At 38.6% G+C, this 19,043-nt stretch overlaps 1 protein-coding gene across 1 annotated transcript in view; it reads right to left on the bottom strand.

Moving 5' to 3' along the window:
* ARHGAP6 (Rho GTPase activating protein 6) overlaps positions 1–19,043 on the bottom strand; it is a 160,685-nt gene that overhangs the window by 54,699 nt on the left and 86,943 nt on the right. The window contains exon 2 of the mRNA XM_026047260.1: positions 7,899–8,058. Coding sequence (XP_025903045.1) covers positions 7,899–8,037 — 139 coding nt within the window. The 5' untranslated portion in view covers positions 8,038–8,058. The remainder of the gene's footprint in view (positions 1–7,898; positions 8,059–19,043) is intronic.

Genomic DNA, 19,043 nt, shown 5'->3' with positions numbered 1-19,043 from the left:
AATAGAAAGGTTCTTACTCTTCCTGRAAGACTTGTAATTGAGAAGGAATAGGTTTAGTGCCTTCCATGCTGAGGAGGAGCAGGATATGGCCATGCAACGTGCTCTAGGTGAACCTGCCTGGGCAGGCGGTGGGACTGGATTCTGTGTCTGATTCTCTTAGCTCTCCTAGTGAGTCTGACATCACATCCAAGAACTATTAATATAACGTAAGGGAGCAGAATTTAGCTCATAGCCTTGCTTATGTGTAATATAATCTTCATGAACTCAACTATATTAAAAGAAAATCCTATGAACAAACCATAGACTCACAGAATCATGTCATAAACATCATGTCAGATGTTGCCTTTAAAAAGAGTGGTAACAAACCTCTCCACTTAAAATATATGCTATATGCCAACACAAAAGCTTCCAGTCTAATYTCACAACTCCACAAGTATAGGACGCAGTTTACTTAGATGCTTTCCTCTACTATAAGAGTCTACAAAGTATATAACAGGGTCAGTGACTAAACACAATGACCAGCTTGGAGCCCTTACAAAAATGCAAGTTCAGATAAAAATCATAGTCACTCTCAGTGTTAAGGAAAATGGGTAATGAAACACAATGACGAGTAATGTAAGCAAAAAACAGACCCAAAAATCCACTCCCTGCCAATATAAACAAGAAGTAGAGAACACATAATTCTGCATTCCCATTTTTTATTCAGAGCTTAACAGAAACATAGTGGGGACAACATGCACCAATGAACAATAAAAAATAAGGCCAACTATATATGTTTTATTCAATTGCAATTTTTTTTACATTATATACTTCAGAAGTATATAATTTAACTTACTTAAGGCAAATTTACCTAATCTTACAACAGACTGTATTTACTTCATATGAGCAGATGTGCAGCTTCACACACCTGACGAAATTGCATACAAAAATGTAATTCTGCACACACAAAAGCATGATAAGCTATAAGCTTTCCAGAAATGACTGGTATTGTGTTCAGGTCTGCAAAACCAACATTAGATCATATTCATTRTAACTGTAACTAACTAAGAGGACTAAAAAATAAATTTGGTAGACACTAGGTAAACAYTAAAATTACTTTCTCTCACCAGCTGTTCTACCACTGTTCAGAAAAAAAAGCTCAGGCAGAAAGTCAAACACTTGCTGTGATTATTGAAACGACTGCGTATGACCTAGTTGCTGTTAACAATAACTAATTGTGTGGATATACATTCTTGTCATAGGTGGCATCAATAAAGTAAACAGCCTTCTGAGTAAAGGCAATTCATCTCTTTTATTACCTCTGGTACACTTGCTAAAATAGCTGGATAACATGTTTATCATCAGTTCTGGAAAGTGAAGACAATTCTGTGGCTCACCCTTGTATCTTTGCTGCAGAACATTTGAAGAACATTCAAATAAACCCCAAAGTACAAAGTTAAGTGTATGTAGTGCTAGTACTGCAGGGTAAACATGCTCTGGAATGTGGTGCATGTTAAAACAACACCACTCTATCAATGTAACATTAAGTCTGTGACCCAAGCCAACAAAAGTAGGAGAATTCATCACAGAGATGGACATTCTTAGCCCAGCCTATGGCATCTGTTGCAACCTGTGGCCTCTGGTCTGTTAACAATCCTGAACCAATGTATAACCTCAAAGTTCAAATTTGCTTCTATCAATCTCATATGCGAAAGATGAGAGTGGAACCTAGATATTTCAGTAAGTCAGTTTGAAGATAGGGGCCTGAGCCTAGTGCTAATACTTTTCCTACAAAAAAAAAAAAAAAAAAAAAGAAGTTGATAATGTCTTGCAGTACTCTAGCGAAACATGGGTTGATATACGGATTACTATTGCTTAAAAGAAAGGAATAACATAGGTTCTTGCCTATTAGTACAGCTTTAAGTTGACTGAATGTAAGCCTTTGAAATCTGACATAGTACACATACAAAGAAATACTCCTTAATCAATATAATTAGATCTGAAATTTTGGGCTGAAGTAATTTAGAAGCAAAGCTTAGAAGTAAAATTGTATTGTAAGAACAACAGTGAGATTCTGTGCAAAAGCTAATTCTCCTAATTAAAATTAGGAGAATTCATCTTAGCTTTTCATTTCTTTCACTTTTTTTTTTTTTTTTTTTTTTTTAAGATTAAAAGGGAGCACTCCTTTTTAAGTACAAGCTTTCTTCTACCTCAAGGTCTAATTGACTAAGCCTACAGACTTCTTTATCACAATAGCCTACTCTCATTTCTGGTTCTTTTCAGTATCTTCTCCCTTTCCACCTCTAAGAGTAATTTGAAAGGTGTCATCTATCCAAGGATGGACAATAGAATACCAGGAGGCTGCCTCAACTCTGCAAGCTGATGCTACCTTAAACTGATTGAGTCACAAGTCCCCATTAAAATGATACAGAACCAAAACTAGACATAGCTACAAAATGAGCTTTGAGAACACATGGGATTCAGGGGATATTTCAACTCACAAATAAGTGGGGCAGGGATAGGACTATCCTAAGAGCAGGAAGGTTTTGTTGTTAGTGGTGGTGGCAGTTGATTGATTTTTGTTTTGTTGAAATTTTCCAGAATGACACTGCAGGGCAATGATCCTATCAGCCAGGCCACGACCACCACACATGTGAGTGCTTGATCATCCTGTCGATTGCCTTCTCTCCTGTATTAAGAAAACTTCCCAGTGGTTAATCAAACCACATACTGAAACCATATAGCTGAGGTATAGCCATCCCTTTCAGCTTACCCAACCGTATCCACCTGTGGTCTCTTATCTTATGCTGATAACATAAGTTCTGGTGGTCAAATACACCATACAGGGATTTGCATTGAAACACAGCCTTGTTCCATAGATGGATTTCTAAAGTATAAGTGCAATATAAATACAAATAGTTATGCAATTTACCTGCTACAATGCCCATTAATGACCATTAAGCAAAAGAAAAATAAATACGCCTATCTTCTGATGTTTTATTATCAATCCATGAAGGGCATTTCTTTTTCAGATTTTTCAAACATACTATGATGTTAATGCAGTTTTCAACAATAATTTCTAGGCTAAGAGAAAAGAAAAAAGTTCTCAATCTTTGTTTGATGTCTTAATGAATAAGCATAGGTTACCCCAAGCCTGTCAAATAAAATAAAAACAAAGCTAGTAGAAGAGGACAGAAGCATCTGTCTACTTGTTTTCTCATTTTGGTGATTAAAGCATTTTTGAGTCTGTAAAATGTGCCAGGCTGAATTGTGTAGTATGTGACCAGCAATGCACATAACCTCACAACACCTTGCTCATCTGGCCTGGTACMCAACACAGCAGACCAAAAAGAGAAAGAAAGGGAAGAAAGAGTGGGAAGAAGGCAGTAGTTTCTTCTGTGTGCTCCTGGTTACAATGCTTAAACCACTGCACAATCATGTGTATGAACTACTTAACGTCATGTATCCCTTTTTTCTTACTTTATTAATTGAGAACACAAGGCAGGGGGTTTGTCTTCCCAAAGTGGAAGGCAGTGCATAAGCCAGTAAAAATGATGGTCTATCTACAAAGACCAAATAAATAATAATCACAAGTGGTAACATGAATCACTTTTATAATATAAATGTAAAGGCTCTTAATAGGTTAAATCAACATATTCTGTAAAAAAAAAAAAAGTTTTTTTCTGCTTCTTTTCCTAATATCTATTAAAATCTCTCCTTTCTTACTCCTATTCCCAAGTGATTCCTACCAATGCTCTGTTCCAATCCYAGTTTTGCAGACAAGGCTAGGCAGTAATAAGTGGAATGATGTCTGTACGTGATCTTGCACAGTGTAAGCATTATTGGTAACATCTCTGCTTTATAAAAGCTAAAGTAGTACTAAACAGACATGAGTAGCACTAGAGAGAAGGCTGCTCTCCAGAAATCCCCCCACATTCTTCCAGTATCTCTTCAAAGAAATGCAGTGGAAGAATGCTGTATGCATATCTTGAGCAGACAATAGCCCTTACTAAATTGTTTTACCAGCCCCAATTCCAGGAACTGGTTCTTCTTCATTAAGAAACCTCTGTGTATTTGGCCTGTGGAAGAGGGAAGAGGAAAGAAGAAGGAAATTCCCTGGAGGAAGTTCCTAGTGCACAAGACTTCTATGAGCTCATAACAGTTTCAGTCCTCTCTCAGCTACAGTCTTTCCCTGGAGTCCTGGAGCGAAGGCTTGGTGTGATAACAGCACATGAGTTCTCTATTTTGCTGCAGATGCACCACAAGCTTCTTTCACATCCCAGGACAGTGTAGTCAGCTGGACTGTTATCATGGTAACGCAGTTTGTCTAATTACACTGAGATGCTTGCTGTTGTGTAATGTTGCCCATGTGGCTACAGCATATGACAGGGTGACCAGTGAGAAATGTAATTCAGCAGTTTGGGGAACCACAAGAAAATCATTCTTGTGAATGCAGCAGCTCCTTATCACAATATTCTTGTTGGCTCTATGAAGAAGAGCTCCCCACATAGGGAAAAATGTAAAACACAAATTGTAGATAAATGGTGAATTGAATGTGCCATTTCTTCACAAAGAGGGAGACAATTGCCTCAGACACCAAAAACTAGAAATCAAAATAGTATTTCTAACTAACTCACTGCAGATACCAGCCAAATTTACACCTGTCTTGTTATGAAAAAATGTATGAGGAAAYATCAAGAGAAGTTCTTCAATGCATGAGCACTACAATCAGGAGAAGACAGAAACAATAAGCAAAAGCTTGGGACTTTACACAACTCTGTTCCTAAATAATTTTATGCCACATTGTCTGAGGTAGRAAAGAGCTACACATCCTATATTTCTATGCCTGCATGTCTCCAGATCTAGAGGCCTCCTCTAGCTCTATCAAATATATCTATATCTTCTGGAAATTTGTCCCAGTATAATTCAACTTTGTTACTAAGAATATTTAACAACTTGATTCTTAACTTGAGGGRAAAATGGCTGTGACTTAGCTTTTTGCTTTTGCATTCCTAGATGCCCAGAGTGACTGAGCCAATTTCACTCTGCTAAATCATTTATGCAGTCCAGTGATCACAGAATCACACAGAATCACAGAATGTTCAAGGTTGGAAGGGACCTCTAGAGATCATCTAGTCCAACCTTCCTGCTCCAGCAGGGACACCCAGAGCAYGKGGCACAGGGCGGCATCCRGGCRGGTTTKGRAGAYCTCCAGAGAAGGAGACTCCACAGCCTCCCTGGGCAGCCTGTKCCAGGGCTCTGTCACCCTCACAGTGAAGAAGTTCCTCCTCACATGGAGACGGAACTTCCTGTGCTCCAGTTTATGGTCATTACTCCTTGTCCTATCGSTGGCCACCAGTGAAAACAGCCTGTCCCCTTCCTCCCTGCATTCTCCCTTCCTGAACTTATACACATTAATCAGATCCCCTCTCAGCCTTCTCTTCTCCAGAGAAAACAGGCCCAGCTCACTCAGCCTCTCCTCGTACGAGAGATGTTCCATTCCCTTAATCATCYTGGTTGCYCTTCTCTGGACCCTCTCGAGAAGCTCCATGTCCCTCTTATACTGGGGAGCCCCGAACTGCACATGTGATGTTGGGAAATCAACTGGAATGGCTGCCTGTAGCCATTTATCATAATTCTTCAACAACAGCAGGGAATGTAGAGATATAGGAACATGAGCTGGACTTCRGAACTGTCTCTACAAAGGGCCTAAAATAACCTGTAGCAATTTAGAAATATATTAATTATTATGCTGCTATTGAAGCACGGGCATAGATGTAGGATGATGGAGTATAGTAGGATGGAATATATATTAYTTATATATATCACATTGTCTTTGGTGGCTAATTTAGGAACAGGATGGACTGTTAAATACTATATGATTTTAAATTTACCCTGCTACCTTCATTCACTTCATCATCTGGTAATGTAGCATCCTAAGCAGATGCTTAAGAATGCAGCTGCTATTCATTCACTCAGCATACCTTAAAACGCAGAGAAATTCATGATYTAGGTGTTCAGAGTTGAGTGTGCAGATATAAGATAATTAGTTTCTTATCAACAGTCTTATTTATAAATCTAATCTGGAAGAACTGAATAATTTATTGTCTAAATTGAAGCAAAAGACATGCAAAATGATGAAGTCAGCCATAAGACTAGAGATGAAACAGGAACCTAGGAAAGTGCCTTCTRTTTTGAGCACTTTTCCAGAAATTACTGTATTTTTCTTTAGTTTATATGCTTGAAATAAGACTTGCAGACTCTCTCTATATCATTATACACATTATATCATCATCCATGTACATATGTGTTGTGACTATAAAAGCTGTTCCTGTATGTGATCTGAACCCAACAGATGTAACAGTTCCCATTCTCTGAGGCTCTAGCATTATGCCAAGACTCCTGTTACCACCAGTCYTATAGAAGAAGAGCAGGCTGACTTGGCAGAGACCCCAGCTTTCCTAGATGGTTGCACTTGCATGGCATTCCTAGCAGGAAACAATGAAGAGTTCATATAAATTATACACAAATGCTCATTCTCCAAAGCTGAAAGTTTCTAAACATTCATATGTATATTCTGTTGTCTTGGATGCACTTCAGATATATGTGTGTGTGTGTGTGTGTGTGTGTGTGCGCGCGTGCATGTATATGTGTGTATATATATTTAAATATATATATAATTTGTATCCATCACCCACTGGAATTTCAGGTTGTCAAAACATTACAGAGCTCCTTCTGACAGGATTTCTTATTTGCATATTCTATAAAACTGTTGTCCTACTGAGGCAGTATTTTTTACAGGATCAGAGGATTTGTGGTGGAGTTTGGAGAGGTTGACTACTACTGGATACCTCACTACCAACTGATAGAAAGTTTACCATCCAGTTATTGGTAAGCTGRGACTCTTATTTTTGGCAGGAGTTTTCTGCAATTCAAAGAAGTTTAACAGTACCCAGGCTGATGTCTCTCACATTTTTTTGTTTCCATTTAATTAATTTTATACACCTGAAAACTTTGTTTTGATCTTTCTTCATTCAAAAACTGTGCCTTTGCATAGCTGTGCATGTGCTGCCACACAGTATTTCTGATCACAGCCAGAGATGAGAATTGAGTCCTCTTCTTAATCCTTAAATAAGTGTACGACAACTAGAAAGACACACAGATTTGTATATGATCAGGTCATGGAACACAGTTATCTTTGGTAGGCCTGATATACAGTCTAGACAAAGTAAGGGAAACTTTCACATTATGTTCAGTAAGTTTTGAACCTTTTCCACCTAAGAGGTCCACGTATGCCTAACCTAAGTTTTTATGCACTTGTCATRCATTAGGACTCTGACAGCTAAGCTTTTCCTTTTCAGCGCATCTCTTTTCTTCAGGTGTCCAATGTCACATGCTAAAATYAACTTTTACTCTAGGAAATAATCACTATTGTCTTCAGGAGATTTTGGATAGGATTTACCTTTCTTGATGCAGATGTCTTCCCTTCTTCACGACCTCTCTGAGTTTGGCTTCGTCGACTTCAGGTGATTGGCCTCCTCGACTTTCTAGCCAACAGAGCTAAAAAGTCACTTTAGGGGAAGGTTTATCTGATCTACATCTTTTTGGATGACAGGAAGTGTAAGAAATCTTCTTTCTCTCAACTGAGTATGAAGGGATTCCGAGGATGTCAGATGGATATTATCTGTACAGTAGGTATCTGTCCTTGAGCGAATGATCCCACACCAAGTGGCTTAATAATAAAGACCGACCAAATTCAATTTCTACAGTTACCATGTTTAAATAAAGATTAAATAAGTGACAATATCCATGGAATAGCACATGTAGCTTTTCTCCCCTTCATTACTGTGACATGAAGGCAGTGGCTTAGCAAGTGGAGGCTTTGCAAACTAAAGAGAAACAGCTTTTCAAGCCCTTACCTTTGGGGATAGTAATCTGACAGCCCAGGTCACAGTCCTGCTGCAACTGATAAAAAGCCACTTCCTGCAGTCGAGCTCGCTCCAGCTCGGAGAGGCTTTGAACGGGAACTGACTTCAGCCGAACGCTGCGCCCTGACATGCTGTTCCAAGTGAAATCACCCTACAGGAAATCAAATGGAAAAATATGAAGCATCATATGGTATGCGCAGTTTAATAAACAGACCCATCTCTTTTACGGTTATGAAAAACAATGAAGGTCCTTTTTTTCTAAAAGGCACTTCTCTTGGACATCTCCAACCTTCTAAATTTCTTTGTTTTCCTAAGACCAGCATTCCTTAAAAGGAGTGCAGACATACCAAACAAAACGTCAATTCTGCCTGAAAACATTTAACCAAGTATTGTTGCAAGAGTATTAGGATTCCARCAAMCAAAARMACAAARCAGGGAAAAATAGGAAAAAAAAAAAAAAAAAAAAAAARAAGAAGAAGAAGAAAAAAGCTCTTCTCTCTTCTCTATTTTTTCCCCTGTATGGGTTCTTTGCACAGTGTTTTATCATCATTTCACTCCTTTCCCCACCTAATCCGTTCGACCCCGAGAACTTTACAGACCCGTTGATGGCATGCAGCTTATCTCCCACCATCCGCGTCCCACTGCACAGGGCTCTTCCCAGGGCACGCAAGCCCAGCCCCTCCTCCTTCCTCASGCATCCCCTCCTCCTTCCTCACACATCCCATGTTATCCCGCTCACACCAGGAATGCCTAAAGGACGGGCTGTTTCACACTTCTGAAAAGCCATAATTAAGTATCCGCTACTATATGCGCAGCAAAACCAGGGGTGATCTGCTGCATCTCTGGAGGGTACCAATTATGTTTGGAAATCAACAGCTGTAGCTCATCTGCCTCCAGCCCGTGACAGCATACACAAAAAGCAACTATCTTAGCTAGTATTTAGTGCAAGTGAGAGAAGTACTCATCAGTCAAGCAGAAATGGAAGATCACAGACAAGCTTAAAAACCCATAATTAACTCCAAGCAAGAGTTTCAGAATTCACTGAAACATCATCAAGCATCATATTTTAGCACTACAGGGAAAAGAGGATTTTTTTTTTATTCTAACATATTAAAAATAAGTATCAAAATTCTTAGGCAGTTTGCTATAATAAAGGTAAGAAAGAACACTGTTTTACATCAACCAAGATATAAAAACAAATTCAACAATCTGACATTCATCACAACACAGCAGAGGTAATTAACAGACATTATAACTGTGCCTATTTTAAACTTGAATTTCAACATCTGTGCCTACACTCTCATTTTCTCCAGCAATCACTTATAATTCATTTGTTGTGAATACACATTGATAGCCAAAGGATACCCTTCAAACTTTTGAAAAGGCATCAGCTAAGAGATTTTGTATGAAAACAAGGAAACTTTGACTTTATTCAGCAGCTATTCATAGTTTTGGATGTAAGCATCTCTGTGTATATRCCTCCATGATATTTTCCCTATATAGCATATATACAACTTGTATAAATACTTGAGTATATATATATRTGTGTGTGTGTGTGTGCTTAAGTAAAAATATATAACCTATGTTGCTATGTGGTGCTATGTATTTGTGAACAACTTTTTTATCTTGACAAACTATTCAAAAATATGCAGCACTGTATAGCAAAATATTTTAAAGAAATTACACCTTATTGTTATGATGTGTGAACAATGTTTGAGATCCTCAAGAAGCTTTTCTTTACGATAATGGTTTTATATATATATATATGTCATTAGGTAACCATCATAAGGAAAGCTGTTATGTCAAACTCCTATCTGTACATTTGATGAGTAACAATACTATGTCCAGTATGGACATGTGTACATATGTGGTCCTTGCAGGCAAGGCCAGTACTTGACTGCTGGAACTCATCCCTTTTTTTACCTGTACCTCTCTCTGCGCTTTTGCTGCTTTATGGCTAACTAGCTGGATTTAGTAATCTCAGACTATGAGTTTGCAAAGCTACACAAACAAAGCCCACTAGCTTTACTCAACTGAAATCAAAGCTGCAAGATTCACATAACACTCATTTGCAAAACTGCAAGAAAATGTTTACATTTTTTTAAAAAAGCTGCTGTCACTTTTAGTTAAAAGCAACMAATAAAAGAATCTCCAATCAGATAATGAATACCAAGAGACCAGTATCTTTCCAATCCTAGTGATGCAAAAGGGAAAACCTTACAAGCATAGACATATACAATTCAATCTTCATAGGCATATAATGTATATGAAGTYCCATAGGTAAAGCAATAGGAAAACAGACAGATATATAGGTCTTTATCATAAAAATTGTTGCTCTTTCTCTGAGAGCAACAGCTTTGCAAATAAAAATACTACTACTGGATGTATGTTAGAAAAAAAGAAACACTTCAACCACAACACTTAATTTTGGGACAGGAATTGGAAGTATAAAGTCTATCCATCAGAAAAAGCTGAGGTAACAGAGGTACTTAATACTGTAAGCTTTTTAGGATATGTTTCATGTAGTGGAAAAAAAAAATCAGGAGGACTTGTAGGAATTACCCCAAGTTAAATAAATACGCCCCACCTGGAATTTTGCATGAACACAAGACTTATTGCTCTTTTGGGGACAGAGATTACCAAGCAGAGGTTGGCTTAAGAGGTAGCTCTGCAACCTTTGCTGTGTCCCTGGGTTAGCTTTCTAAGTGCCAGTAGGAAGCCACATCATTTTAATACAGTGGTCAGAAAGGTTGAGAGACGGTGCTTGCTAGACACGGTACAGCACTGCGTTAATGTGACTATTCTGCTTTGGGCACCCAAATAAGCCTCTTTGCACAGAGCTGTGCTGCTTTCTACCAGTGAATCAGCCAGCTCGGCACTGGCTCAAGAATCCTACCCCAGCTAATTTTACCTTAATATGGGAGCATCCCACCTCTTTTTTTTTTTTTTTTAACAGGAGGTCAAGAGTTTAAAATCAAGTGAAAGAAAAAAAAATAAAAAAAGCTCCCGACATGATTGAGAAGGCTGTTCCTTTCAACATGGGGATTTTTATTTTGACAGCCTGTGAGCTTCCAAAATGTCCACAGCACTCACTGTGTTGGCCCTCTTTGGCTAAAAAATGGTCCAGTGCAAGCTGTATATCTTCGGACAGTACAACAGATCATTAAGTCAAGATAAAGAACTTGGAATCATTCTGTCCAGTTTCTGTGCATTAAAGAAAACATTTCTCTTTTACACTTGATGTGTTTGATAAAAATCTCTACTAGGTCACATTAACATAGGTTTTTACTATGCTAATGGAACACATGACTAATTAACTAAAATATTTTTGGAAGATTGTGCATTAGGGCCAATGGAACCTCCTAATCTGCTAAAGAAGTGAGAGGCTCAAGAAATTTTTCCTTGAAAATATCTGTTTTATCTGGCAAATAAATATCAWAGTGTCTTCGACGAGCCAAAGCGCAGTATTTTATCCTTTAACATATTCATACGCTCCTAAGCCTTGTTTTTGTGACATGAGATAAATTAATGGTCCTATCCTCTGTCCAGTGGACTGGAGAATTTTATTCATGGCCTATAAATTACTGTAAAACCAGTCAGATCTGGGACCTGAAAAGTCAAACTTGCTTCACGAACAGGTACTAGTGCAATTTCATCAGTTGCATATACTTACARATATTTGGCACTGTGTGGGGCAGCCAAAGGAAGAAAGGCAGGCCAGAGAAGCACAGTATTCTCTGTTTTTTTTAATCCATATGAGGAGGCACACTTTATCAGAGTTTGCTTCAACCAATGGCCTGGCATAGCTCCTTGGAGAAGCCTAGGAGAAAGCCCCTAGAGATGTTTGAAGTCTGAGTGACTTAAAGCCCATGTCCTGCGTTTATATTCAGGTATTTATAGAAAGCTTTTTCTCTATTTAGCCTGTAAGACTGGTCAGAACATGTTCTGTAAATAGTTCCTTCATCACCAAGAAAAAACAAGAAAAGACTGTAAACAAAAATATTGCCTGAGGATCAAATGATCAGTATGATAGCACACAACCTGCTCATTGCAAAGGTGCTTTTGTAACTGACTTCCACAAAATCATGAAAGGCTAAAAGTCTTCTCCCATTTCTCCTACCAGTCAGTCACTTCTTTCCCCTCAGAGGTCTCCAGCTTCAATTGCCTTTTCTTTCTGGCCCTCCCACTAACTTATTCTTACATGCACTGGAGCAGCTCACTGATCGGATAAGTAACTAAAATACCAGAGCAGGTGACTCAGCAAAGGAGATGAATGATTAACTGCATTTTGAGCCTTTGAAAATATCTGTCCACTTTTCCCATATGCCACGTCCACAGTCATAAGCAAGTTGCAGACTGAAGTTTTACTACTATATTTCAAGCAAACTTATTTTATGGGTTTGATGGCCAGTGGTTCTGAAATAAACATGTGTGCTATGTACAGACTTAAGCAACATTATACGCTTAAGTTGCTCTTAAGCATGTGCTGTCTATTCCTGTGTATTTGACCTCTTTCCCCTGAGCCTCAGACGGAGTCTTTCACTCGCCTTTTAGTAAAGTGTTGCTCCCTTATACTTTAAGCAATGCAGAAACTGGTTGATAAATTCTGCAGGGAATCCTAAATGTAGATACAGATCTACTGGTGACCACCTCTGCTGGCTGCTAGGGAGTTTTAAGCTGAAGTGAGTAACATGGATCATGTACTGGGTGGGAGATATATACCCTCCACGCATGGGGATTTGTAATCATATAAATTTAAATGCAAAATTGAAATAAAAAATACTTATTATCTTGCTGCATTATTCTTATTGCTGATGACTTTAGACTGCACTCATTTAGGTAAATGCCATTATCAGATTAGCTGTCTACTTTTCATTAGTCTTTTGCTCAAATCCATTTGAAAACAAAACCAATTATGTGTATTTGTTTTCCTTCTACCCTAGCAACACTTAGCTCTCTGTGTTTGCAGCTAGATGTGCCTCCACTGTAAAAGAATTCAGCATTTTTTTCACCTTAAAAGACTACATTCTAAATAACATGACAAATGTAACACTGAAGTATTAACTCTTTGCCTATTTACTTCTGTAAGCAACTGCATACAATTCCCGCTTTATAAATCTTCACACTAAATTCACTTAACTTTGTTTATTTATTTCAGCTTCCTCTAAAATCATTTCCAGTCTTCTGAGCCATAAGTTTATATTCCCCCCCTCAACTCAATTTTCATGTCTGTACATGTAATCCCTCTCTTCCTCATTTCCTCATTGTTGCTGCTCGTATCAACCAAAAACAGTTTTGAAATGAAAGCCATTCATCCCAGAACTGCTGGATCCTCTCATAAGAAATCAATGCACAAAATACTGTTCCCAGAGACAGGATAAGAATTATGGCGAGGAGTGAAATAAACAACGTAACATATTAATTTTAGCATTAAATGCATTTAAGGGCCAAATCTCTTGCCTATCCTCAATAATTACCTGCACACTAGCCCTGAGCTGGGAAACAACCAGTTGATATAAACGCAGTAGAGCCTGACTCTTTCTATCACCTTCTTTCCCTCACCTTCTTTCCAGCAGCTTTCCAGCAGCCGGGGCAGCTGCTGGGACAGGCTGCTCAGTGGGGCCCAGCTGACGTTGCCACTTAATGCAACCTCAAATACTGAGGCATCTCCAAACTGAGCAGTACCTAAGGTATTTCCACACTGAGCAGCACCTACTTCCATGGGACTACTAGCATCAAAAAAAAAAAAAAGAGGACAGGTCATTCTAATTATTAAATCGCTGCTTAACAAGAAGATACAAAGAAGCACATGGTGTATTTGACACTGACGTCTTCAGAGGAAGACATCTGAACACGGACGCACAAAGTACAGGGCACCACCAATTAACCTCCATTACAAAAATCTGGTTTAATTAATATCATTATCTAGGATGATATCCTGCTCCCCTTGGCATCAGTGGTAAAATTGTTAATATAATATCTCTACTAGGAAGAGATTAAGTGCAGTCCAGATAATCTTGTGTTACAATTAGGGGTCTTGGGTTAAGGTTGACTCATCTCATTTTGCATTGCATTTATGTCTATGAAATCATGTATGCACACAGAACTCTGTTAGTTTGGGTTTAATAGTGTTTTATGTATCAAATTGGAACAGCAATTAATATTAAGATAGCATTGCTGAGGACAAACATTTCCACTCTCTTGGTTATCTTGTTTTGTTCATAAGGCTATGGATCACCAGCTGGGATTCAGTCAACTCAGGATACGTATTACTGAGTTCTTCAAAGTAAGACAACCCATGCGGGATACCAAATCACAGAATTGCAGGATGGTTGAGGTTGGAAGGGACCAGTAGAGATCATCTAGTCCAACACTAGTCCAACAGCAGGGACTCCTAGAGCATGGGGCACAGGATGGCATCCAGGTGGGTTTGGAAGACCACCAGAGAAGGAGTCTCCACAACCTCAAACGCTGTTTTTCCCCACATGGGAGATAGAATTCATAACTATAGGAGAAATATCTCAATTGGCAAGATGGCATGAACCTGTGTCCAGGTGAAAAAACACATCTCATAACATTACAGCTAGTAATTTCCATTTATCAATACNAAAAAAAAAAAAAAAAAAAAAAAAAAAAAAGTCCTGTTAGCTTTAAACTAAGTATGAACAGGCAGTGGAAGAATAAGCATTCTTCCACAGCAGTATTAAAACTGCTAAAATAAAGGGGAAAAATATACTTCTGATATTTGTAATTATAAATCATGTGAAATAGATATTACCTATGCAATTCAATGTGGCTTGACTAGCGGCATCACTAGTAAAGTATTCATCTCTAGCATAACCAGTCTCTGCTGGACATTTTATACTTCTAAAAAACAATTCTAAAAAGGAAATCTCCATTCAGCATCAAAATTCATGATCAATTTTTAAAAACTACTTCAGCGATAACAGTACTTTTGGATAAATGTATCCAGAAGCATCACAACTAGACTCAGAACAGTCTGAAAACCTTTTGGGGGTGCCTTGAAAGGGGAGAGAACGCCCTAAACACCTAAAGTCAAATTACAGCTGAACTTCTGTCAGCAYTAACACGGACAGACTTCTGTGTGCTTAGGTCAGTGAAGGAGGGCTAAGCCATATTGACATATTCTCTGTCTGTGGGTTGACAGCATGTGCATATAGGTGTCACAAGTGAAATGCCATGCAGTAACYAGCTGAACTGCAGTGATAATGGCACCAGAGACCAAAGAATGGTATGTTTTGTCTATATTTYCATTGTATTGCTAAAAAAGTAGACTCAGTTTCCAGGGCTGTCGTCTTTTGGTACTATAGATTGCAAAGCCACAGCTGAAGATGCCCATGTAMTGCAGAAGTTGCGTTCAAACCACTGCTTAAGACATTAAGCTCTTACTAAATATAAACATTTTAAACTAGATTTTAGTATGAAATAGTATCCTTTCTCCTAACCCTCTTAAGATTAATGTTAAGCAACTGAAAACAAAGCCTAAACTACCTGAGCAATGGATTTAAATGTGAAATAAACAATCAAGTGATCTATTTGTAGCTTTATAGGTCCTGAAGATGGAGTGGAATAGATAGGTAWTATAATGCCTCCATGAAACAAAAACAAAATAAAACAAACAAAAAAAAGGGAAATAAGCATCTTCTGATTCCTGGTATGTTTAAAATATGGACAAAAGAGWAGTGAACTGCTGTTCCTGGGATCTCAGTAAGCTCAAGTTAAAAGTTAGCAGTTTCTGCCTCCCATAAGAAGCATTAATTTGACAGCAAATGCTTTGAACAGTTTGAGTGGACTCTGTATTTAGTATAAAAATGCTAATATTGTACAGAGAAGTAAGTGACCTACTTTCACACAGAAGCCACACAGAATGGTTAAGATTGGAAGGAACCTCTAGCATTCATCTAGTCCAACCTCCCTGCTTCAGCAGAGACACCCAGAGCATGTGGCACAGGGTGGCATCCAGGTGGGTTTGGAAGATCTCCAGAGAAGGGAGACTCCACAACCTCCCTGGGAAGCCTGTGCCAGGGCTCTGTCACCCTAACAATAAAGAAGTTCCTCCTCACTTGGAGATGGAACTTCCTGTGTTTCAACTTATACCCACTACCCGTTGTCCTGTCACTGGCCACCACTGAGAAGAATTTGGACCCATCCTCCCTATATTCTCCCCTGCTCTTACCTGAAAGATGGACTGTGCATGACAGAGCACATGCTGTCTTTTCCAAACATTCAGAAAKCATATAAAGCAGAGTATCATATATATTATGAGATTAAATATATGTATATTTGAGTATTCCAGTGTACCTTCTGGATTCTGAGTCTTCAAAAAGCAATAAGATTCCATTATCTGACCCTAGTGTATGGTTGGAATCTCATCATGAAGTAACATAAAATAATTTAATTTCAGGATTTAAATAACAACAGTAAAACCTTTAATTCAATATGAACCACTATTTGTATTGTTTCAAGTGGTCTCAAATAGTATTTTCTATAAACTCTGACATCGCTTAAGGAAAGGGCTTTTCAGTCTAAGGAAAATGAGATTTGTTGAGCACATGGAAAATAGCTATATAYCAGCTATATGCCAGCTATATATTGTCTATATACCAGGTCTGACTGGAAAACAATACTCTATTTTTCTTGGAGGGGTGTTTTTTGTCTAAACTGGAACAAAAAGAGACATCTCAAAATATTCATTCATACTCCATTAAGAAGTGCAAGAAGGGAGAGTCTCGGGTTATTTAGCATAGAAAACATGGAAAGCTTAGGAATACCAAATGTGCGGTATTTGAAGAGCTTGAATTAGACTTTAGCCCATCCCAGGCAAATGCCCTAATTTAAAGGCTATTGCCTACTCTAGTACCTACTCCCGTTACTATTTATAATCTTGGTAAGGGTTCTCTGGTCCCTCCTGACTGACTCTCAAAACTCATGAYGTGAATGGCTGTTCTCAGACCTACCTTGAACACTTCCATATAGGCAGGATAAAGCCTATGAACTTGAACTTTTCCTCATTAAGAGGATATTTTAGTGGATTTTGTCTCCACCTAAAAGAGAACTTTCCACTTCCAGAGCCTAAATTCACTTTAAATTATTCTGGCTATTGTGCCTGAAATAGTGATTGTGTCAGCTTTTAACCTGTGATGAAAGAAAGGTGTTGCATAAGCCAATTTTTTTTTTTTTTTTAACTTAAGGAAATTTTCTTTGAGTCATGAACTTTTTTGGTCAAGCAGCAATATTTCAGCTCTTCAGTGACACGGAGTATGCAAGCCTCTTGGAGGCAGGGGMAGGCACATTCCAGACATGTGGAAAGTAAATAAATAGCTTTCAGGGATTAGGAGCCTTTAATTCACGTGCTACGTAATCACTCCACCCTTTCACTTCGGTTTTGTCGCTCTCACACTCACCCTGTTTACACACGCAGAGTAGGACAGGGCACCCTGTGCTTGTACTACCTGTCAGGCATCCAGGAAGAACCCTCCATTGCTCTGTCAGTTGTAATGCTTCAGCGATTGCCGTTTGCTGGGGTTGTTTGGGGGACTTTCTTTGTTTTGGGCTTTTTTTTTTCCTTTTTTCTAGCTCTGGGATATGAAACTCCCTCCCACACTGGCAGCTGTTCTGAGGACTCTACGGCTCTCAGAGTCTCTGCAAGGACTGTGGAAGAGTTAAATAGGAAAGTCCTAAAGTCTGATAACTAAGAAAATATTGTGAGTATGAAGGGGTGGCTTATAATCACTCAGCAGCACTGTCATTAACTTAACTAATGCGATTACTATTTCTTTGTTCCCTGTGTAGTGAAATGGTGCTTGTTCCCTTTGGGCTGATTTTTTGGATCCCACAACCTGTAATAAGGACATTACTTCAGCTTATAGGAATATGAACGGCACTATTCAGCTTTCCTTAGAAAAAAAGTATCATCACACTTGCACATTTGCTTTCCCGTTAAATTAACTATCAAGCAAGAATCTTAAGTATTTTTTAATACAGAAACAACCTCAGCTACAGAATTACGCAAGACCAAACTACCCTGAAATGAGGAACGGGAAGTTCGATTGATGGTGAGTGTACCCAAATCTGCAAAGACCAGTGAAGAGCATCTTGATGCTCTTTCCACTGCCTACCAATACAGAGGCTCATACAAATGTTGCACCGAAAGCAAGAAAGAAATATAAAATGGATCTATACAAATAAAATCACTGCACTCCAACTTCAGTTTTCATGAAAAAAGTTCTATTATATTATAAAGGTATTTGGTGAACTGCCCTTCTGATCTGAGGTCCCCCCAAGTTCAAGCTGTGTGCCTAGCCCACGATCCCATTCTTTGTTTTTAAGCAGCACATTTATTTTGGACAGAGAGAGGGAAAAATAGCCCATAAAGTTCCCACTGTTATGAAAAACAGAAACAATTGCTAGAGTTACAAGCTCCTCACGGAGTGAGCCAGAAGATGAAGAGTTCTTATACTCCACTTACTTCTGTGCAGCTGACTGGAACTTAAAAATGTAGCAATAATACAGTCATGTCTATAAAGCATGAAGCTTACAGAACCTGTTAGCTGAAGAACTGAACCCATGCAGTTATAACTATCGTGCCATCTGCTTTCAGGAAGCCTTTATCTCCAGCAGATTTTGCTTGCTCACAACCATCGGGGTTAGCGAGTCTTCATGCACACTTAGACAAAATGACAAATTCACTGTCACTGGCTTCAAAGCAAAGTACCACCCGACTGTGGCACTCAAGCACAAATCACTCTAATTATGCAGCCTAGTTTGAACACACAATGCCACTTCTCCTTCCATGCGTTGCATTCCTCCCGGGCTACCTATGAAAACATGCCAGCTCATGAAACTGCCCTCAACAGAAGCAGTATTTGAGGGCCCTGAAGATGTTCATGCAGAAGATTTTCAGAGCCTGGTTAGGTGGTAAACAGTGCCAGTTTTCCCCGCASTGAGCTAAAGCTCAAATTTTGCTAAAGCAAGAACAAACTAAAACACAAGCCAGGTACCACATTCAGCATTAATATGCCATTGCATACATCTCTATCACACTACATATAAGCAGATTTGGTTTCCTTACCCATTACCTAAATTCTCTTGTGTCTTCGATGCCCTTTATGATTT

This window comes from Nothoprocta perdicaria, unplaced genomic scaffold, assembly GCF_003342845.1.
Source record: "Nothoprocta perdicaria isolate Ctin4 unplaced genomic scaffold, notPer1 scaffold_109, whole genome shotgun sequence".
Classification (NCBI taxonomy): Eukaryota; Metazoa; Chordata; class Aves; order Tinamiformes; family Tinamidae; genus Nothoprocta; species Nothoprocta perdicaria.
This window is presented reverse-complemented; position numbering and strand designations above follow the sequence as displayed.